Here is a 22,172-nt window from a genome sequence, read left to right on the forward strand (position 1 = left end):
AGAGCAGCCTGGGTGGTGACACCTGCTGGTGACAGCTGGGGCTGCTAGAAGATGGGTCATTAAAAGGCAGAATCTGTTCCACTCCTGTCTTCCCATTGCTGTTCCCAAAAGTGTTGTCCTCTACTGGAGAGAAGTTTGGTCTAGGAGCTCACCTTGGAACATTGAGAGGCCCCTGAAGATCTGGGAGATGGGGAGGAGACTTAGCAAGGGACTGTCTGAGTCCTGGCACGAATGACCTCACCTCTCTGAGCCTCACTGGCTAGTCAGTCCATCTAAAGGGAACTAAAATTGCCTCTCTTTAAGGCTAGGTGTTTGGGAAGGTTGAGCAAAATAATAGATATAAACATACTTTATAAACTCAAAAGCGTGGACAGTCATGAGGCCATCTGGGGCAGAATTCTTGCTCCAAAGATGGGGTTTGCAGGGCCTATCCTGCTGGGTGTTTCACCCAGATTTTCTCGTAGCTTCCTCATATACTGTTGAGCCTCATCTGGGCCAAAGGCAAAATAGTAGCAACTTAAACCAAAATAGGGACCCCAAACTATAGAGAAGAATTCCCATGTACCAAGCCCATGTTTTCATGTCAATGATAACTTTTTAAAAAGACTGAGACCCAAACTATTGGATTGGACCATTTTCTAAACCAAAGACACCCAGAGAAGAGTTGGAACCGGAGGGCAAGTGATACATCTCTAAAACCTCTCGAATGAGAGTGGGCAGGTGATGAGGAAAGGCACAAAGCCATGGGCTGGCTGGCAGCTGACCCCCTGGATGGCTTGGAGGGGCAGTTCCTTTCTGTCTCAGCCCACAGCTTAGCTCCTTCCTGACCTGCCCTATAAACCCTAAGGATGGAAGATTTATAAGGCAGGGCTATTTATGGACTCTGTGTGTGTGTTTCTCCTGTTCTTTCTCTCTCCCTGTCTCTCCTTCCCTTCCTCCCTCTTTCCCTTCCCTCTGTCCCTGGGCCTCCCCTGCAGTCCCAGAGGACCCAGGACACCTCTCAGCAGGACTTGGCACCTGAGCCTGGGACGGCCACAGGCTTAGAAGTGTTCACTCAGAAAAGCCTCGCAGCATCTCCTGAGGTTACTGTCGTCACCTCCCCACCCACCCAGGACCACCCTCATGGTCTTAAGAAATCCTTTCTCTGGGGTGCAGGGGGTGGACCAGACTCTGCCATGCACGTGGGAGCAGTGGGTAGCCCATATTGTCTACAAGCTGTGACAAATGAGCATCCCCGTTCCAGCGATCCATAAAGAGCAGGCCCCTCCCTCATCCATTGTTTCCCAGCAATCAGGACTGAAGCCATTCAAGGAGACAGAGATGGTCTCCCCTCTGGCCTTACCAAGGCAGGTGGCTTGAGAGGCAGGTTCTGCCTTTTAAGCTTGGAATCGGAGGTCCTGGCACCTACGTGCCCTCTGCCCTAAGGTCTTGTTTCTGTTTAGAAGCCCAAATAAGGTCCGGTTGTAGCTAGTTAGAGGATGGCAGCCCATTTGTCCCCCACCTCTATCTTCTCTAAACTATCCTTGGAGCTTGGATCAGTCGGGGTTTCCAGCCAAGATACTCCTTGGGTGTCTTGCTCCAAGGAGTATCCTTGGGGTTACAGAGATGTTGTCAGGCAAGCTTTCTAAGTGAGGAAGGCATTCCTTCTGTGCCCAGGAGAGTGGTAGGTCAAGGGCTCTGGGGACTTGCTGTGCTCCTGCATGGATGCCAGGGGGAACCCAGGTCCAGGGAGCAGGGGCTGCACCTCCCCTCTCTGACAGAGCCTCATTGACTCAGGATCGGAAGGTACTGACTGATCATCTGGGCAAAACCCTTCTCCCTGACACATGACCCTCTGTTGGCAGAATGTGTGTGAGGGCATATACCTTTCTCAGTTCCCAGAAAAGAATTTTGTAGCTTTCAAAAACATGCTGGAATCATAAAAGAGACATGAGTCAGCTACATTAGTAGTAAAACATAAATCACAGTTCTACCCTGAATTTTTCCTCAGTTGTAAAAATAAAGACAAAACTATCATCACTCTTGAGAGAAGCTGGACAGGAATCGACAGCATCCCAAGGTTAAAGAAGCAGTGGTACCCTGGAGCACAGAGATGCTCCTAGAGCCAAGGACAGGTGTCCATACTTGGAGGAGGGGCAACATGCATCCTTCATCAGCATTCCTGAAAAGTGTCTGTCCAGTCCCTTTCACGGAGTGGGGCTCTGCCTGTCCTTAATGGTAGTTCATTTTGTCTTCATTTATCCATTGAGAAGTTTTCATATTGAATTATCTGCCCTTCTGAATCACCTGTCTGTGGGCCTCCTTCTGTCCGCAGGCACCTTAGACCTGCTCCGCCTCCTCTTACAGGAAGGCCCTTGGGAGTTGAGCACCAGCTAACCCTCTTTCTTCAACAACTTTTCTCAGGGCATAACTTCTAGAAGGCTCCTTACCCTGAGCACCCTCCTTTGGGCCCAGAACGTGACCAGAGCTCCAGGTGGGGCCTGAACAGCCCGGAGTCAGCAGAACTGCCTGGCTGGAGATTTCCTCCTTGTCGGTGGCGTGGGAGCAGAATAGACTCCACTTGGCTCCCAGCTTCTGTCCCATGGCTGTCTTGCCGCAGTGCCTCCATCTGACAGCAGAGGGCGCCCTGAGCAGGCGCTGAGGGTCTCAGCTCAGTGGAAAGAATGGCTGACATCTTCCCATCCTTAATTGCTAGGGCCAGTGGCAGCTCTGCCGGTGTTTTGGCGCCAGTGAAGCGTTTCTCCTTTCTGGTCAGTATTTCTTTTCTCTTTAGGTTCCTTCATATCTACTTTCACTCTTCTTCCCTCAGTGCTCACTGTCATCTGTGCCAGTCACCTCCCGCTGGGAGCCTCAGTTTCCCCTTCTGAAATAAGGGTAACAGCACTTGCTTCACATGCCACCATATGGATTAAATAACTCAGACCAGAGATTTTCAGCCGGTGTGCCACAAGATTTTTAAAACTGCAATACCTGACTATTTAGTCAGGGGCACTGACCTCTTTTCCCTTAGAAAAGGGAAATTAAAAAAATGACAACAGCCAACACAATAGCCATCCGGTTTGAATGTATCAAAATTATACTATTTTTTATCAGATCGGCAAAAAATCACATTTTTTGGTGAGCCGTGGAATTTCAGTAATTAGTTTGTGTGCGCCATGAGATGAAAATGGTTGAAAATTGCTGACTTAGACGAAAAGCAGATATTGCCTGGCACAAAATAACTAAATATAAATACATTTCCCTTTCTCTTTCTTTACAATCTCTATTCTGTGCCAGCTCCCACCCCACTCAGCCTAATAGGCTTCTAGTTTCTAGAAACTAGTTTCTAATAAGACTTGAGGCAGGAATGTTCCAGAAGGAAATTCATAGACCATTATTGGCCATCCTTGTCAGGCTGATGATATCAGTACAGGGTGAAATGGGAACAGCTAAAGGCACCTGCTTCCCAGGTAGAATAGAAAAGAGACCTGGCATTTATATGCTCTCGAAGCACTTCTCTCTGGGATGGTTCAAGTGCTGCTGTCCTGAAGGCTTAATAACCCGAAGTCTCAGCACCTATGCCTGACTTGATCTGGGCCTTCCCCCTTCCTTTTATGTATTTTTCTGTTGGTGAGATTCTCTTAATGTGGTTTGCTTCCCTGACAGTCATGGAGATTTTGCTGAAATGGGGTGGGGGGAGTAGAGGGAAGAGGGTTTACAATGTCCCCTTGGTCCTTCAGAATCCTTTAACTCTAATGGAATCAGACAGACTCCTCACCAAGTCATAACTGAATCGGAGCCCAAGGCCAGGTCAGCCTCCCAGGCTGTTGTCAGGAGCAGTTTGGGGCACATCTTACCTTGATGCACCTCACAGAACTTGGATTGATAGACTGGTTCTAGGCCTGCCTTTGCCATTAGCTCACTCTCTGACCTTGGGCATGGTGCTTACCTTCTCTAGGCCTCAGTTTCCCCATCTTTACCATGAGGGGCTTGACTCAGATCAGCCATTTCAAAGGAGGCCCCCGGCTTCAACAGGGCAGCCTCACATTTGTGCTATGTATTAGACTTGGCTTAAGATTTTGTGTAAAGAAGGTTTTCTGTGGCTGTAAAGTTAAAATCCCAGTAGCCTTCTTGCTTTCAAATGATTCTGGAAGTTCATCATTCCCTCCTAAGTGTGGTCAAAGGGCTCTAGGGGAGGTAGAGGCTGTTCTGTCAATGGTTTGACAATGCTGCCCTCTTTTTGGTGCTTTTGACCCTTGATGATGCCAGGATTTTGAGATCGTTTCCTTCTGTGACATGTTCTGGTTAGTCCTTTTCTATTCTTTCTATGGATTTTGTTAGAATTCTCCAAAGAAAGGCTATGGTACCTGTTTCTTTGGGAACAAACCCCCCAGAATTCAAGCTATTCAGGCCGTTGTGGTGACTGGCACTAACCTCTTGGGCTGGCCACTTTTCATTTTAATCTCTTTCCTTCCCAGAAGTTCTTGCAGAAAGGTCAGATTTCAGGCTGTGGCTTATGGAACTTAACTCAGTGCTTCCCATCAACTTGACATTAGATCACAGTTGCGATGCATATCCCATAGGCTGTGAGATAAGTTAGCCAGGATCTCAGTCATCAAAAATCAGGCACTCTTTTCCTGACTGTACCATCAACTAACGGTGACCCTGGGTAAGTCACTGACCTTCTCTAGGCCTACGTGTACCCATTTGCACAATGAGGAGATTGGACTGAAGGTATCTTAGGAGTTCTTTTGGCTCTAACATTCAAAGGTTCCATATGACATTAGCTACTTTCCCCTCTGACAGCAGCAGTTATATTATTATGGCAGTTATATTATTAAAAGAAGAAGAGGAAGAGTCCTGGCCCATCCATGGATCTTTATTTTCCCCATGGTTAACAGGAGGAGGGCATGAGACCCCATCCCATTTTACCAAGTTGGGGTGGTGGTAGAGGGGAGTTGGTAAATAATTTGTTGGTGCTGTGATGGGAATAGGAGCCTTGATGAGGCTGACTAACATTGTCATGCCTGCCTCTCCTCAACCAGTTCTGGGGATGGACATGTTGACCTTTTGGCGGTGGACTGGTCCCTTCTTGTAGGGGGAACAGCTGACCTGTTCTTCAGGTGCCTGATATTTCATGTTAACTCTTCTTGCTCCAATTGAAACACAGGGTTCAGAGCATTGGGTATTTATAGAAAGGAAGTACACTAGGCCAGAAGAACTCAGTCTTCCAAAAATGGCCGCCATGCAGCGGGAAGAAAGTGAGGCAGGCCTCGCAGATATCCTTGCAGATGGCAGACTCTCCAAGGTGGACGTCCTGGTGGATAAGTTCAAAGTTGAAGTGGCCACAGAGGAAATGGTGGGAGCAAGAAGAGCAGACACCCAGCATAAAGGGAGAATGATCGCAAGCCCTGAAGACTTTGAGTCTGTGTGGGCGGAAGGCCCCTGGGTCAGGGATGGCCCAGAGGGGGCTTCCCTGGCCGCAGGCTGCACGCTGGCACAAAAGCTCCTGGATGGCTCCCAGCTCAGGGTGGGCACTGGGGAGGCAACCATCAGGAAGCGCCGGGTCTCAGGTCAGCTGGAGGGCCATGTGGAGGTAAGGAAGGAGCTGGAGGAGTTCCAGACTGGTGGAAGACCCACTGTCCCAGGGACCAGGCCAGCCGAGGTGGATGTCTTCTCTCCAGCTTCTGACAAGGAAGGACTTCAGTCATTTCTGCTGGACCCAGCCCACGCGGAAGCCAGAGCCGACTCCAGTGATGAGACGGATACTTCCTATGCAGAGAGGAGCTTCTATTTCAACTATGGTGAAGAAGATGTTGAAGACCAAAGCCTCCCTCCACTGCTGGAGGAGAGAGAAGAGTACCTGGAATCCCCTCCTGGAGGCGGGCCCAAGCCAGAGCTCTCAGAGGAGCTTGCAGAGAGCTCTGAGCTGAATTCTGCACACCCATGGGGCTCTCCTGGAGCTTCTAGAAGGAACAAAGACGAAGCAGGTAAAGCCCACACAGCTTCCTTGGAGGAAGGGGTGGGGCCCCCCAGGGACCATGGAAGACCAGATCACCTGGAAGCCTTTGATGAGCAGCGTGGTACTGGATCTTCTCCAGGGCAGACGTTTGCTGAGAACTGGGGAGAAACTGGGTGGGGGGTGGAAGGAGGATTCACCCACCCAGCATCCACCGTCACCGCAGAGGAAGAGGCCCCCAGGAGTCTAGAGTTGTTGGGAAAGGCTGAGAAAAGTCCCCCAGCAGAATGGAAGAACCACTTGCCTCACAGAGGAGGGGGAGTGTGCCCAGACCTCCCAGCCTGTGCGCTTCCACGGAAGCCAGCCAAACTGGACAGAGGCAACTTCTTGCCCAAAGGTAGGACCCCAGTTCACACCCAAACAGGAGAACCTGTGAGAGAGGACCACAAGGTTCACATGCCATTTCTTCAGATGGAGATGATCAGCCCTCTCCCAACCTCTCCTGGTTCCTTTCAGACCCAGGCACATCTTGAGGAAGCTTCTCCAATCCCAGCCCCTCCTGAGTCAGGGGACCCATGGGAACTTGGGGGTCCCTTTGGAGAACAGTCCCCTGTGTTTCTCAAAGAAAGCCCAGAGCCCAAGGACCGAGTAGAGCTGCACAGAGGTGAGCGCAAGGCACCTCCTGTTGCCAGTAGAAAGCCCAGAGTTGTCCTTGAGGAAGTTGAGGGGGCTGCACCCCTGGGGTTGGAGTTTCCTTCAGAAAAGCCACAGATGACTCCTTTCCAGGCTGGAGACCAAGAGGGCTCCCTGGAAGATATTAGCAAGACCTCAGTGGCCAACAAAATTTGGATCTTTGAGACTCATGGAGCTGAAAGTCGTCGAGCAAGTCAGGGTGAAACACGGGCCCTTCCCAATGGGTTCTCTTTGGAGACCTCCCGAGGGCAGGTAGAACAACAGCAAAATAAGCTTTCACACCTGGGCTTTGTCCAACTCCAGCCCCCAGGGGACCTTACCAGCCCCAATGCCACGCGTTCTTCAACGTTGTTACCGGCTACCAGACACTTCAGGGATGGTGCTTCTGCCACATCCTACCAGGAAGGATGCATGGAACTCGAGCTCACATCCCCCGATTCGGGCTGCGAAACCACGCTGGAAGAAGCCACTGGGGTAGCTGGCCACGTGAGCCCCCACCCCCACCACTGCCCCAGCAAGGGGAGCAGACCGCATGCTGCGCAGCTTTTTAGAAGCATGTTCCAGTGACCCCTCGTCATTAGTGCCTTCAGAGGCTGCTTGTCCATCCCTATGAGTTCTTTTCCCTCAGTGGGCCTGAGTGTAGTAGCCCAAGTAGAATGAAGGGTTCATCTGCTTGGCCCCTGTGAGCTTGGCCACAAAAACCCTCGGCTTTCGGTGTGACCTGGTGCCCAGAGGGCCACACAGACCCAGTGGAGAAGGTGGCACCACCGCCAGCAAACTACATACTTGCTTTGCCTTGCTGCCCCCACCTGCTGGGTTCCCACCTGTTTGCTTGGCTTGTCCGGCGACCTGCCTTCATTCCTTTCCCTCCCGTGGTTCTCCTGCCTTGGGGGAGCTGGCAGTCCAGAGGTTTCCATCCTTCACTGGTGGTTCCCTCTCAGTCCTAATGCCAAGTACCTTTGTGACTCATTAAGACTAACTATCCTCTTTAATCCAGAACAAATCCGGAGATGCCATCAGGGAAGAGAAGCGCATCACCACTTTAGCAGCCAACCCCCCTGGGAAAGGGGGGCGCCTGAGATTCGCCAGCCCCTCAGGCCCTCAGGTCTCTGCAGCCCCTGGGTGCCATGATGACCCACCCGGTCACCCTCGCCTGGCCAGGGTGCATCGCTGCCTTAGATTCCCACCTGCTCTGGCAGTGCTTCCTGCAGCAGCTCAACTCTGGCTTGTCTGAATGAGTCCTCACACCTCTCAACCTCCCAGAAACTGGCTAAATGGACACTTGTTAAGCAAGTGAATCTCTAAGTGCACTGAGCCTCTAGAACCTGAAACCAAGTACTTTAAAAATATTTGGTGGGTGTTTGATTGGTCTCAGAAAGGAGTGTCATGAAGCAGCCCCAAATGTGCGTGTGGTATTTAATCCCCGACAGGCCAGTTGAGAGGTATGTATGTCAGACAAGAGTTGCTGGTTCCCCTCCGGCATTTTCTTGGCCTGCTGTTGTCAATTACACTGATGGGGCCAGAACCTCCACTCCATGGCCAGCCTGCCTGCTGGCCCACTCATGGAGCTCAGGGTGGAACTGATATAGCACCCAGCTCCCAGGATTACCCATATTGTTCCTCCTTCAGGATGATGCTGACCGTGGAGACTCAGTGGAATTGACAAACTGTGCTGGCTTCCTCTTTGTTCCTGAAAGCTTTTGGCTCTAGCCTCTCTGCCTCCCCTCCTGGGTTTCGTGATCCCTGGGTCTCCCTCCTTGGTTTCTGTCTCTCACTGCCAGCCTGCACAGATGGACCTGGGGCCTGGGCTCCCATCCCTGCCTTGTGTACAATGCCGCTTCTGATAAGCTCCCAGCTCTAAACGTTGGATGGAGCCTCCTGTCCAGGAACCAACTGGCAGGATGTTTGCTTTGTACTTGCTTTGCCACCACCAGGAGACCCTCAGAAAGCAGCGTCCCCACTCGAGAAGTTTTTGTGTATTTTTTAAAGCTTGTTATGACATCAAGGCACCTCTCCTGGGGTGTTTTTTGTTTCCTGATCTGCTCTTCCATTTGGGATTTCGACGTGGCCCCAAGATTTCTTCTGTCATTCACCATCTTGATTTCTCTTTTTTTCTCTCTCTCTCCCTCTCACTCCACACCCCCGTTCCTTTGATTTTATCTGGCCATAGAGAGCAGGGCTGAGGGAGGGCTCGGAGGAGAAAGTCAAACCGCCTCGTCCCAGGGCCCCAGAGAGTGACACAGGAGACGAGGACCAGGACCAGGAGAGGGATGCGGTATTCCTGAAGGACAACCACCTGGTCATTGAGCGTAAGTGCTCCAGCATCACGGTCAGCTCCACGTCCAGCCTGGAGGCCGAGGTCGACTTCACGGTCATCGGGGACTACCACGGCAGCGCCTTCGAAGACTTCTCCCGCAGTCTGCCCGAGCTCGACCGGGACAAGAGCGACTCGGAGACAGAGGGCCTGGTGTTCTCCCGGGATCTCAGCAAGAGGGGCCCCAGCCAGGATGAAGAGTCCGGGGGCATGGAGGACAGCCCCGACCGAGGGGCCTGCTCCACCCCAGATATGCCCCAGTTTGAGGTACAGTGGAGCATCGTCGAGACCAGGCCCGGCAGGCGCTGCATGCTCAGAGGGCCCCGGGCCGCCTGTGAGAAGACTGAGTCGCCAGCCTGCAGCCCGGAGCCTGAAGCTGTGTCTGGTGTTGCATGACTGCCCCTCCGCAGAACAGCATGGTTCTGCGCTCGCATGTTTGCCACCTCGGTTTGCCCCTAACGTCCACTCCTTGGCGTTTTAACCCTATGACCCCATCGTCTGCCTGAGGTCCAGCCGTGAGCAGCAGTCAGGTCTTACCGGACTCCTCTCCCTGCCTGTGTTGCATGGCACTGCAGAGAGCATGTGCTTGGGGCCAACTGGCAGGGGCCCCCGCGGCCTGGTCTGAGAGGCAGAAGGCTCCTCCTGGTCCTAGCCCGGCCCCTCCCCCTGGGGCCTGGGCTTCCGAGGGAAGGGGTAGCAATCTAAATCCATCTGGCCCTGGGGTAGCAGCGGAAACTCCTCAAGAAGAGGGAATGTCACTAAGGGGGACACGGGTAAACTGTGTCTGGGCCTCTCTGCTTTGTGTCCTTCAGGAGATCTGTGTTCACATCATTCCTTGGCTTCCTCATCTCTTCCAGCCCAGCCTCCCTTCCACCACATCCCCCCCCGCCCCCCACCAAGCATTGAGATGTGAGCTCATTCACTCATGCCGTACCCTCTGCATAGAAGGTTTTTCCTCTCTTTCTGTGCCTTGCAAATGTGTCCTGTTCCAGGACAGAGTTCAGATGTCAATTACCTAGGAAATGCTTTCCTGACCACCTGGACCAGAAGTATTGTCACCTCCACAGCCCCCTTGCTCAGTAATGCTTTTGTTCCTGGTGGTGTCCCAAGCAGGTTAGCGGCTGACAGGTCTGCTCCCCTACCCGGGTGGCGCCTCCTGGAAGACAGCACCTAGCAGGCATTAATTGGTGGTTGACTGAATGCTAGCTCTCTGGGTTACTGCCATCTCTAAAAATCCCCTCACTACCCTCGCAGCCAGATGACGAGCCAGCTTCCATTCATTCGCTCAGCTCCCATATGTTAATACCTGCTGTGTGGAGAGCCACGAACTAGCCCGATGGAGGACTTAGAAGAAAGTGATCATTTAACTTAAGACTTCTATAGCAAAGGTTGTAAACTGGGGGCTCGGGCCAGATCTGGCAGGTGCGCTTTCTTTGACTTTGATTTAAAATCAGGACATCAAATATAAAATCCAGAAAATTTTTCATATCATTAAAAAATGGTATAAAAAATGTTTTATATCATTAAAAAAATCAGATGATCCAGTCACTTGGAAGATATGGTCACAGTTGGCCAAACCTGAGTGGAACCCCATGTGCTTTCCAGTTCACCCCAGGCCTCAACAAGCCCACTGACTTGTTTATCTCTCTTGCCTGGCCCCCGTGGGTCTCCAGGTGTGTGACTTCTGCTTTAAAGAACAATTCAGGTGAACTGGTAGCATAACCATTGAAGTCATTCAAGATTCAGTGACATTATGTATATAGGGAAAATACTTAGCATGGGGTCTGGCCCAGAACATGTTTGTTGAACAATAAATTGTTCTCTTTTAAACATTTTTAGAATTAATTTGAAAGAGAGAGAAGGGAAGAGGGGAGAGAGGGAGAGCAAGAAACATCGATTTGCTGTTCTACTCATCTATGCATTTATTGGTTGCCCTGACCAGGGATCGAACCTGCAACCTTGGCCTATCAGGATGATGCTCTGACCAACTGTGCTACCTGGCCAGAGCCAGAAGGTGTTCTCTAAATGGTAGCCTGAAAAATAGCATTATAGCCACCACGAGGTTGTGTGGTTGCAAGGTCAATGGCAGGCCTGTCTGGGTGCTTCTGGTGGTCTGGCTCTTCTCTTGGGATGTTTGTCTGTAACATGCCTCTTTTGCCCTGACCCATGTACCCTTCCAGAGACTTGGCCAGCTGCAGGGGTGGGAGGTAACCTGCTAACCCTACACCACAGTTGCCTATGAGTAGGAGTTGTGCTGGGGATCTGAGTTATGGAGTGTTCTTCCTCATCCCCCTACAGCCCGTGAAGGCGGAAACCATGACTGTCAGCAGTCTGGCCATCAGGAAGAAGATCGAGCCAGAGGCTGTACTACAGACCCGAGTCGCCACTGTGGACACCCAGGTAACCCGTGCCACATTTCAGCATACCTTGAGCACAGGTAGTAGGCATCATGAACAAGCCCCCTGGCCAACCCTTGCCACCTTGGCTCCCCCAGAGCTCCCATTTTAACCCTGATGCTCTTGAGAGCTTTGTTCTTCCTGAGCTCTGGGAGTGGGCAGTGGGAATGGGTTCCTGTCCTGGGCAGACTACACTCTTAATGTCTCAGCTTTTCCCCATCTGTTAAGTGGGGATGATCATGTCTCTCCTGTCCGCCTGGGAGTGTGGTAAGGACCAGTGGCTAGTGGATGAGGATTGTGGCTTTCAGATTGCTTGAAGGAGTTAGAGAGGTTTCTTGATGTACCCCAGGGGCCGCTCGGAAAGAGATTTGAGATCCTAAGCCAACTTCAGTTACAGTGACTCACATTTTTTTTAATGGATGGGGGATCTACATCAGATTGGCAAAATGAACAAACTGGAAAAACAGAGACCCCAAGTCATTTGTCTTAGTGAGATGAAACACCGAGTACCCTGGAGAAGGCTGGCGTGCATTGACACTGGCGGTTCCTAAGTTCCTTTTGTGGCTTTTGAAATTGAGATTGTGGGTCTTGGTTCTTCCCGGTAAGAAGAGCTGCTGTGCTGGGGGCTTTCTCGCCCAGGAGACCAGTCTTTGTCTCAAGAACTAAAGTAAGACTCAAACCAACACAACATGGGCAACCCTGCCATTTCCGGAACTTTCGCCTCCCACTTTTAAGTATGCATAGGGGTCTATGAGGCTGCTCGTGCAGCGGTTGGGACCCTTGCGTTCTGATGAGCTGTGTGACCTCAGGCAGCATGTTCCGCTTCTGAACTATTTTGTTTTAGTAACACGTGTTTTGTTTTAATACAGAGAAATGCAAAGAACACTAAAAATGGCCCCAAATTCCACAACTCAGTAATCCTTACTGACATCAAAGTAACAACAAAATGCTCCTAGTTATGAAATTCAAACAGAATCAAATGAAGTTTTTCTTATAGTTCTTCCCAGGAAAATACGTATGCTTATACCACCATATATACTTATATCTCTAGATATTTTTTTAAATTTTTACAGAAAAGTGATTATTCTCTTTTATACCTTACCTTTTAAATAATTTTCTCGGAGATAACTCCTTGTTGGCATACGTGGACCCACCTTGCTCTTCTTAGTCCCACTCAGGAGTGGACCCCGATTTTTCATGCAGTCTCCCGTCAATGGACCTGTGTTTGTTTTTCTCATTTGCAGTTAATGACAAGTGCTGAAGTGAACTTCCTTGTCTGTCCTTCTTGGCAAAGTTTTCAAAGTTTATATCCAAGGGGTGAATTCCTAGCAATGTGGTCACCAGGTCAAAGAATACATGCATTGAAATTCGGATAGACTTGGTCAAATTGCTTGGGATTATTTTTCCTTTGTCAGTCAAATGAGATGACTGAAGTGAGCTGGAGGACCTGTGAGGCCTGCCTATAATTCAGTCTGTGTGTAGACAGTCCTGTGCCCCCAGTGCACATCCACTTACACAGCCTGTCACCTTGTAGCTGGGAATGCCACAAGCCCTGATGACAGATGCTGCAGGAGTACCTGGCGTTCTCTCTCTATGGGTCCCTCTCTGATGACCCCTTCCTCTGACTGCAGGTTGATGGTACTGCCCCAGGGATGAAGGAGTTCATAACAACTACTCCCTCCATCACCACGGAGACCATATCAACCACCATGGTAAGTAGGACCTAGGAGACTTCCCTCTCTGACCAGTCTCTTGCCCCAGAAACAGCCAGATAACCAGCTAACAACACCAGCTGCTTTGGGAAGTCCTCAGCTGCCCTTCCTGCCTCAGGCCTGGGACATACAGTCAAATTGTCTGACACCATAGTTGCCACAGGGCATCTGATCAGACCTCAGTTTTCTGGACTGAATACTGTGGGGAGTGGAATCCCTGGGTCTCAGTTTTCCAGACCATGTCAGCCACGGCAGGGCTAAAGGGAGGATGGTACTCTTTGATTATTGTCAACATCTGAGGATTATGCCTGGCAGTCCCTTCCTGAGGGGCCGTCCTCCTGGCCACTGCACATTTGCTCATGTCTCTGGCCACTTCCTCACCTTGGTCAGTAGATGGCGTGCAGTGAACCTGAATTGGAAGCTCAGGATGTTGGACCATCTCCCGAGGGACCCTGTGGTTCTTCTGCCTATTTGCTGTCTGACCCATGAAGGGAGGTCCTTGAACTCAAGTGTCCTCATCTGTAAAATGGGAATAATCTCTATTCTGCCTGGTTCACAGGTTCTTGAGAGAGTCCAATAACATCAGCCCTTTGATGATGACACAGAACAAATAGCATTCAGCACACAGATTTTGGGGCCAGGGAGCCATCTCACTGGTCTTCACAGAAACTGTGAAGTGGATGCTCTTTTCCCCTTCACCCTTTACAAATGAGGAAACTGGAGATCAGAGAGGTAAAGTGACTTACCCAAGGTCACACAGCCAATAAGTGGTAGAGCCAAATCCAGGCGTTCTGACTCCAGAAGCCCTACTGTCCACCTGAGCCACTCTGCTTTGTCCCCTCATCTAGACCACTAAGAACACTGGCCACATGGGGCTGGGGCTGGTGTTGGGGCTGGGGCTGGGCAGGTGTCATTGCATAGGCCAGATCTGTCTTGAGCTGTTGGGAAGTTGTTTTCAAGTGGTTTCTCTTGCCAAACCCTGATATACACACAGGAAGAGAATTACATTAACTTACACTACCCTACAATAATTTTTGAGTAAACAAAGATTTTAAGATACATAAACCCAAACCAGTTACCAGCTCGCACACTTTTCTCTGGTCACTCACTCCCTCCTTTCCCCTCAGCCCTGCCCCACGTGGCATTGGGGTGCTTATAGGGCCAAATTTAAATCCATGCCATAGCAAGCAGGCAGTTGCATCATTCATTTACTCATCCATTCATTCATTCATTCATTTGTTCCTAAAACATTTATTACCCTCTATCTGTCCAGTATGGGGATACAGAATTGAAGAAAACATATGCTTGCTAGAATGCATTTGTCCAAATAATAATAATCATGGGCGCATTTCATGTGCTGTGCCTCTATGTTTAGGCATTAGGCACACAGTGGTGAACAAGGCCCAGCTGTCCCACTTTCTGGCTGGATGACCTTGGGAAAGTTACCTGAGCCTCTGCAAACCCTTGTTTCCACCTCTGTAACATGGGGTGAGGTGTGATAATAGCACATCCCTCAAAGGGTCGATGTGAGGATGAACTAAGGTTAATCTGTGCAGAGCCCTCAGAAGAGAGCTTGGCAACATAGTAACTGGTCTGTAATGTGAGCAGCTAGTTTTTCCTGCTTTCTTGGAACAGTGTCATGATGCTTTCCTAGGGAGCACAGGGAGAAGTGGTGTGGGTGACACCAAAGGATCTGGGGAAGGTTTTTCCTAGGCAGTGACGTCTGAGCTATGTTTGAAGGATAAATTAAGGTGCAATCGCGGGAGAAGGCTTTCCAGGCAGTGGGAGCAGCAGGTGCAAAGGCAAGGATGTGAAGGAGCGCAGCAGTGAAGTGAGATGTCAAGTGTGGGGGGGAGGAGATGGGGCAGAAGAGGCCGGAAAGGAAGGCTGGGCTGGGGCTTGAAGGGCCTCAGATGTAACAGACAAAGTTCAAACTTCATTCTGGACACAATGGAGAATCCCTTGGATTTTTTAAATAGGGGCATGATGTCATCAAAATAAGTGTTTCTGTGTTTTAGAAAGATTGCTTTTGCAACCTGTGTGGAATACCACTGGAGCTGAAATTCCTTCCCTTGGGACATGGGTTCCTTTTATTTTTCCTCCTTCCCTCTTTTCCCCTCTCCCTTCTTCCCCCTTTCCTCCTTCCCTCCTTCCTTCCTTCAGCAAATATTTACTGAACACCCACGCTGTGTGAAGTACTCTGCCAGGCACTGCAAATCCAGCACTAAAGGAGACAGTGTCCCTGAGCCTACGTGCCATCATGAGAGACCAAACGAGAAGGAAGGGAACTAGTTTAGGGGCTGGCGCAGGACCAGCGTGAGGAGGTGGATGCCAAGGAGGGGGACAGGGTTGAGAGACATGGTTAAGGGACACCCGGAGGAGGGAAGTAGAGGATTTGGTCTTGACAGCACGCGCAGGTGACAGGAGGAACGATGGGCTGGTGGTGCTGCTCACTAGCCCAGCTGTTGTCAGAGTGTGGTCCTGGGAACCTGTGAGAAAGGCCACCTCTTGGGCACCACCTGGCCGACTGATTCAGAAGCTGTGGGGTGAGGCCCAGCAGTCTGTGCTTTCACAGTCCTCCAGGGGGCGCCCCTCATGTCTGAGAGGCGCTGATGAAAACAGCCCTGCGGGGAAGGCTCCTGTCGGGGTGAGAGGAAGCCACAAATTCCATTTTGGCTCTAATGAGTCTGTGGGGCAATTGGGACATTTCCCAGGAAAATGTTGAGGACACAATGGGTTTTAAAGGTCTAAGGTCAAGAAATATCTGGGCTACAGATTAAGGGATAGGGGACAGTGGCCTTGATGAGGAAGCCTTGAGTGGCTGCGGTGGTCCAGAGAGAGGACGGCAAGGAGGGGAGCCCTGAGTAGATGGAACGTCCAGAATAGACATGGTGACCTTGCCCTTGTGGGGACAGGAACTGCTCCTCCTTGAGGCCGGAGAGGACAGTCTGAGATACAGGAGAGGCAGGTACAGGCAGGTTGTTTTAAATGACCTCTGTCCCAGTGAGTGGCTTTGCCCAGGAAAGAGGAAGCAGCAGCAGAAGAGGCTTGGGGAGAATGGCCTGAAGTGACAGAGAAGGACTCAAAGTGGCTGATGGCTGTTTCCCAAAGAGGAAAGGAAGCATTGAACCTGGGAGGCTGCCCTTTTAAGGCCTCCTGCTAGTGCCACATTTTGGGACTCTATCTGAGGAAGTTGCTTGTGGGTGGAGTGCCAGGTGACCAGGCAGGGCAATGGCAGAGAGAGGGCTCTCTCCCCTCACGCAGCCCCTGGCAGGCGGAGGTCTGGCTCTATATCATGCACAGACCAGGACCAGGTTCAGCCCTCTGGGCAGCTGCAGAATGGATGCAGCTCTGGGCCTCCGGATGGACATGGCTGAGCCCTGAGATGGTGCAAAAGGTGGGAGGTAGAGGCAGGCAGGCAGCTAGGCCCCTTGCCAGATGTGGGCCAGTAAATCTGAGGCCAACTCCAGGAATATCTAGCAGTTAGAATCCAGTGTGGGACCAGGAGAGCTGGTTCAAGGGTAGGCATTCTGAGGGTAGAGTGGTGTTGGGGAAGGAGTGCATTGGACTTGGTGTCTGATGAACGTGGATCTAAATCTGGGCTCTATCACTAACTTGCTGGGGGACTTGAGCAAGTCACTTAGCCTTCTCCGGCCCTCCAGTTTCTCACCTGTGAGACAGTAATATTAAAATGATTTGTTCTGAGGATCAAATGAGATAATGCATCCTTAGGATAATATCTGGTACATAGCAAGAACTCAGAAAACAATAATTATTATGATGTTATTAATAGCTATTTATTCTATAGATTTCCATTTGCAAAGCCCTTTCACCTTTGTTAGCTTCATAATGTCTCTGGGGGAGTGGGGCAGAGGTCCCATTAAAAAAAATTTTTTTAAGACTTTATTTTTTAGAGCAGTTTTAGATTCACAGCAAAATCAAGAGGAAAGTACAGAAATTTTCCATATGCCCACTGCCCCCTCTCACACAGCCTTCCCCATTATTAACATCCCCCACTAGAGTAGGACATTTGTTGCCACTGATGAACCTACGTTGCAAGGGTCCCTTTTTACAGCTGCATTCACGAGTCCCGTAGAGGGGAAGTGGCTCTGTCCCAGGTCACGTGGCTAGAATGTGGCAGGGCCAGGATGAGAACCTGAGTGTCTCAACTCTTTTGTTAGTATTTCTAGAGAGCAGTACCATGGCTTGTTCACCACCGTGTCCCTCACGCCAGGCACTCCGTAAACATTTGCTGGGTGAATGATGTCTGAGTGTGTGAACGGGTGAATGAGGGAGTGAAAGGGAACTGAACTGAATGAGGCCTTGGGTGCTCCGCTTCTGATGTCACTATTCAACCTGCGGCCCTGAGAGCTACATGGGCACGTGCTCCGGCCATCCTGGGGCCCCACCCACCTGAGACTTGGCCATCTGAGCACTGTTGTTTCCCCAGGAGAACAGTCTCAAGTCCGGGAAGGGGGCAGCTGCCATGATCCCAGGCCCACAGACGGTGGCCACGGAAATCCGTTCTCTTTCTCCGGTAAGTGGGCAGGGCCAGCTCAGGCTAGGGGACTCCACACTGAGAATATGGACCTGGCATAGAGCCCAGAAGGCTGCCCTGTTAAGTGCAGCACCAGGAAACTCATTTTCAGATGCCCACAGGGCTCCCTGGTGTCCACCAGAGTCTTGTTCATTGCCCTCCACTCCTCCCCTACACGCACCCAAGGAGGGCATTGAAAGTGTGGGGGTGAGGTGGCTCCGCCCTTTGGTGGTACCTGTGCTGTGATAGAGCTCTTTTGCATCTGCTCTCCTTACTGACCAGGGGGAGCAATGGACTAGGAGTCCAGAGGCCTGGATTCTGGACCTGGCTCTGTCGGTGGCTGCCCTGTGAGCCCAAGTCTGTCCCTGTGAGGTCTCCTGCAACTTCTGTAGTCTCCCCATCTGTCCTTCTCATCGTCTAGCCCAGAGAGAACATGTTCCCGGCTCTGACAGGGTGGGAGATTGAGAGGGAGCTCTGTTTCCACCTTGAATCCCTCTGTTCATTCTTCTAAGATGCCAGGATTCTTAAATTCTAGGGTCTTGTTAGAATTCTGGGCCTGAGGAATCTCAGGTTCTAGGAATCTTCGATTCCACGCTTTGAGAATTTTATGGGTCTAGCATTCGGAAGATTCTAATATTCCTGAATTCTTAGATTCAATGGTTTGTAGTTTCTTGGCCTTCAAACTTCACCTTCATGGGACCCGTCCCCTTTGTTCCTTGGTTTACCCCACCCTGCCCCCATCCTGCAGAGTCCAGCATCCTCTCCTGACCCCAGGGTGGGGGGTGGTTATATTCTGCAGATCATCGGGAAAGATGTCCTCACCAGCACCTACGGCGCCACCGCGGAAACCCTCTCCACCTCCACCACCACTCATGTTACCAAAGTGAGTAGCCGCAGGGTGCCAAGGGCCCCCAGCATGGCTGCGGGGCTCGGGAAGGTCATTGCCATTGCTCAGCCTTGGGAACGCCAGGGTGTGCCTAGGGTCTGGAGTGCTGTGCGCCTTGTTCTGTTATGGTTTGCCCTGGGTATGAACCTGCTCTTCAACATTGGCTGCCAGGCTTAGGGGACAAGACCACCTCCTTGGAAGCAATTGTGAACCAAAGCATTTGCATTTTATAGACCTTAAGTGCTGGAGGGATTTAGAGGGAGGCGATATAAGGAAGGCTCAAAGAGTAAAGAAGGATCTTCTGGAAAAAGTGAGGTTTGCATCGGGTCTTGGAAAGCCAGGTCGGACTTGTGAGGGAGAAGAAGGCAGAGGCAGAAACTGTGTGTTTGCTTATTCGTTCATTAAGCAGATTTTGCTCTGTGCAAGGGGTTGTTGGAGGGGCTGTAAGCAATGCATGTTGTGGGAAACAGGAGCAGCGGTCTCGGCCAGCCAGAAGGAGCACGTAGGGACGTAAGCATGAGAAATTAGGTGGGACTGGGGCCAGGAGAAGCAGCGGAGAGACAAGGAATACAAATTCCAGGACAAATGTGCCAATGGAGGGCCTGAGTCTAAGAACCACTGGAAAACTGTCAAAGTTTCTGAACTGAGGAGTAAGCCAGGGAAAGGGGGTTTAAGGAGAGGTTAGATCCACCGGGATGTGCAGGGAGAGGAGAGAAGGAAGACAGTGAGTTATGGCGAGACTAGGGATGGAGGGCCTGGACCAGGGTGGGAGTCAGAGTAAGGCGGAGGAAGAGGAAAAACCAAGAAGGGAGGCATTCCTGACGTGTCGGCCGTGACTCAGCCAGTGAAGATGGAGGGCTGAGGACAGGCTGGCATGGCCATGCCTGAGAGGCCAAAAGCAAGGCAGGAGGTGTCCTAAGCCTGGTACAGAGGCCCGAAGGAGAGATGCCAGGGAGCCAGGCTGAGTTGCAGGTTCTGCTGAGCCACCCAAAGAAGTCTGGTTGGTGGCACTGGCCCTTTATACCCTGTCCCAGCCCTGCCCCCTTCTATGTAGGACTCAGCACCTCTGCATAGTCCCCAGAAAGCACCCACTCTCACCAAAAGCATTAGTGAGCAATACTGACTTCACTGAAAGCCTGACAGGAAGGTTTTCCATCACACACCCCACCGAATACAGCTCAGAAAACCCCTCTTCCCAAAGTCCCTCCTGGCCCTGCCAACAGGGAGCCCCCTCTTCTTTCTGTCTACTCCTGATGCCAGCTGGACTTTCCTCAGCCACCACCCTCCTAGACTGTCCCAAGCAATTCGATCCTGCCCCATTTCTACTCCTAAACTTACACCCAAACCTGCCCCTACAGAAAAAGTGGTGGTTACCAGTGTTGTCAACAAAATTTCTCTTGTACTGTTGTTTCAAGTCATTTAAGGTAGAAGCTTGTCACCATTCACATTTCATTCATGTGTTCATTCAACAAATCTGCATTTAGCACCTGCCCTGGTCAGGCTGGACAGGGGAGTGGGAAACGAGGGGATACAGAGATGAAAAAAGACAGCCCCTCTCCCCAAGAGCCCCAGCCTAGTGAGCAAGGCCAGGTCCCACACTTAAGGTCAGCAAATGGCAGAGAGGCCCAGAACCATGAGAGATATGAATTGATGCTCAGGGAGTACCAAGGCAGGAAGGCAGAAGGATCACCAACCAGGATCAAGGAGAGTGTTTGATCTGGGCCGGAAGACCTAGAAGGGGACAGTTTGGTATTTGGGGGAGTGGTGACCACCAGGCAAGATCTGAGGGAGCCAGGAGAGAAGGTGACTGCTGGTTCCAGTCATGCCCCTGAAGGGTACTTTGATAGGTCCCCTGTCACAGCTGCTGGTCCAGCAGGACCTGAAGCTGACCCTGCCCCTCTCTCCCCCTGCAGACTGTGAAAGGAGGGTTTTCCGAGACGAGGATTGAGAAGCGAATCATTATTACTGGGGACGAAGATGTTGATCAAGACCAGGTATGGGAATAAGGAACGCCATGTTGGTTACCCGTGGATGGCTGCCCTTGTGGGCTGAAGTGTTCACTTCCTGCCACTCCTGTCTGGACGAGGGGCCCCCAAGGAAGGGGAACCCGAAGGAGCCAGGAGACCCAGGCTCTAGTCTCTTCCTTTAACTCTTTGACCACTGCCCCTCCCTGGGCCTCCCTTTTCCCAGCTGTGGGCTAAGCAGCTTGTTGTCCTCTATGGTCTCTCTCGTGTATTTGATATTCTGTGGTTCCTCACTTTACTCTTCTCTTCCATCAGGCCCTGGCTTTGGCCATCAAGGAGGCCAAACTTCAGCATCCTGACATGCTGGTAACCAAAGCTGTCGTATATAGAGAAACAGATCCATCCCCGGAGGAGAGGGACAAGAAGCCACAGGTAAGGCTCATGAGGCTCAGCAGCCATGAGAGGGAGGAGGGAATTGTGGCAAGGTCCATGGAAGGTCGTTTTCATCTGTGGCTGGGTCTTCGGCACAGTTTTGCCCAAACCCCATCACCAAACACTATGAATCAGAGTAGTGAAGAAGCCTGGTTCCTTGATTCTTTGGGGTTTCAGGCCCTAAACCCCAAAGCAAATCAAAACTGGTAAGAAAAGGGGAGACAGGATTGTCAGTGGATACTGAGGTAGGACAGATGAAAGCATGCAGAATCTCATTGACCATAGCCTGTGAGCTGGGAGTCAGAAAAAGTCCTACCAGGCCCAGTGCCACATTGCTGACCCAGAGTCTGTCTCCATCACCATCACTGGATGTTGCTGAGGGAGGAGATGAGGGCCATGGCCCTTGAGCCCATCTGTCCTGGTAGGCTGCAAACCCTTCACTTCTCAGGCGCCCAGGGCCAGAATCTTAGGCACCCCAAAACCTTTCTGTTTCTATGGGCCATCAATACCTTGATGGATAACAGGAACGAGATGGCACTGCGGCAGATAGGGCTTTCATAAGCTTATTTGGGAATTTACTGAAATTCTTCAGACCTATAAAACAAAATCTCACAGATGCTGAGTTGCATGAAGTAGGTCAGACACAAAAGGTACATGTGTTGGAATCCATTCATAGGAAGTTCAAAAATGAGCAAAACTAATCAATGATGATAAGTCAGAATTGTGGCTACTTTTGGGCAGTGATATCGACAGTGCAGAATTGTAGGGGAACCTTCTGGGCTGCTGGGAAGGTCAACACCTTGAACTGGGTGGGTTTATACATACAGGGGTGGGAAAAAGTAGGTTTATAGTTGTCATACAGATAAATAACACAATATTAATTAATAAGTAATAGAAGAATAAACTTTTGTGTATTCACAACTGTGAATTTACTTTTGTCCACCCCTGTAAATAACAATTTGTCAAGCTCTGCACTCAGATTTTTGCACTTGACACATTTCACATGTTATATACCACAATGAAAAAACATCCATTTCAAAAACCCTCACAAATAGAGGGTCTCCTTTTGCCCTCTTCCCTGGTGAATGAAACCAATGCCTTCTAGAAAGATATAAGAATGTTTCTTTCTCTTCCTTTGATTACCACCCCCTTTGTGTTAGAAGAAAAAACATGGAAACATTTTACTGCCATGTTGAAAGATGGCCAAAACCCTGGTCTACACCACGTTGTTAACCCTGGCTGGTTTGGCTCAGTGGATGGAGCGTCGGCCTGCGAGCTAAGTGTCGCTGGTTCGATCTTC

At 50.7% G+C, this 22,172-nt stretch overlaps 1 protein-coding gene across 10 annotated transcripts in view; it reads left to right on the forward strand.

The window, feature by feature from the left end:
* EPB41L1 (erythrocyte membrane protein band 4.1 like 1) overlaps positions 1-22,172 on the forward strand; it is a 99,656-nt gene that overhangs the window by 71,627 nt on the left and 5,857 nt on the right. For 6 of the 10 annotated variants that reach the window (XM_090286341.1, XM_090286343.1, XM_090286344.1 and 3 more), the window contains 7 exons: positions 8,802-9,212; positions 11,244-11,345; positions 12,973-13,053; positions 17,504-17,590; positions 18,390-18,473; positions 20,390-20,470; positions 20,756-20,872. In XM_090286341.1, the coding sequence (XP_090142467.1) occupies positions 8,802-9,212; positions 11,244-11,345; positions 12,973-13,053; positions 17,504-17,590; positions 18,390-18,473; positions 20,390-20,470; positions 20,756-20,872 (963 nt within the window). Of the gene's footprint in view, positions 1-5,109; positions 7,106-7,628; positions 7,737-8,801; positions 9,213-11,243; positions 11,346-12,972; positions 13,054-17,503; positions 17,591-18,389; positions 18,474-20,389; positions 20,471-20,755; positions 20,873-22,172 lie in introns of those variants that run through there. The other 4 variants (XM_090286346.1, XM_090286348.1, XM_090286347.1 and 1 more) reach the window with 2 other exon arrangements.

The sequence above is a fragment of the Furipterus horrens genome, unplaced genomic scaffold (assembly GCF_987537825.1).
Source record: "Furipterus horrens unplaced genomic scaffold, mFurHor1.1.pri manual_scaffold_8, whole genome shotgun sequence".
NCBI classification, from domain to species: domain Eukaryota; kingdom Metazoa; phylum Chordata; class Mammalia; order Chiroptera; family Furipteridae; genus Furipterus; species Furipterus horrens.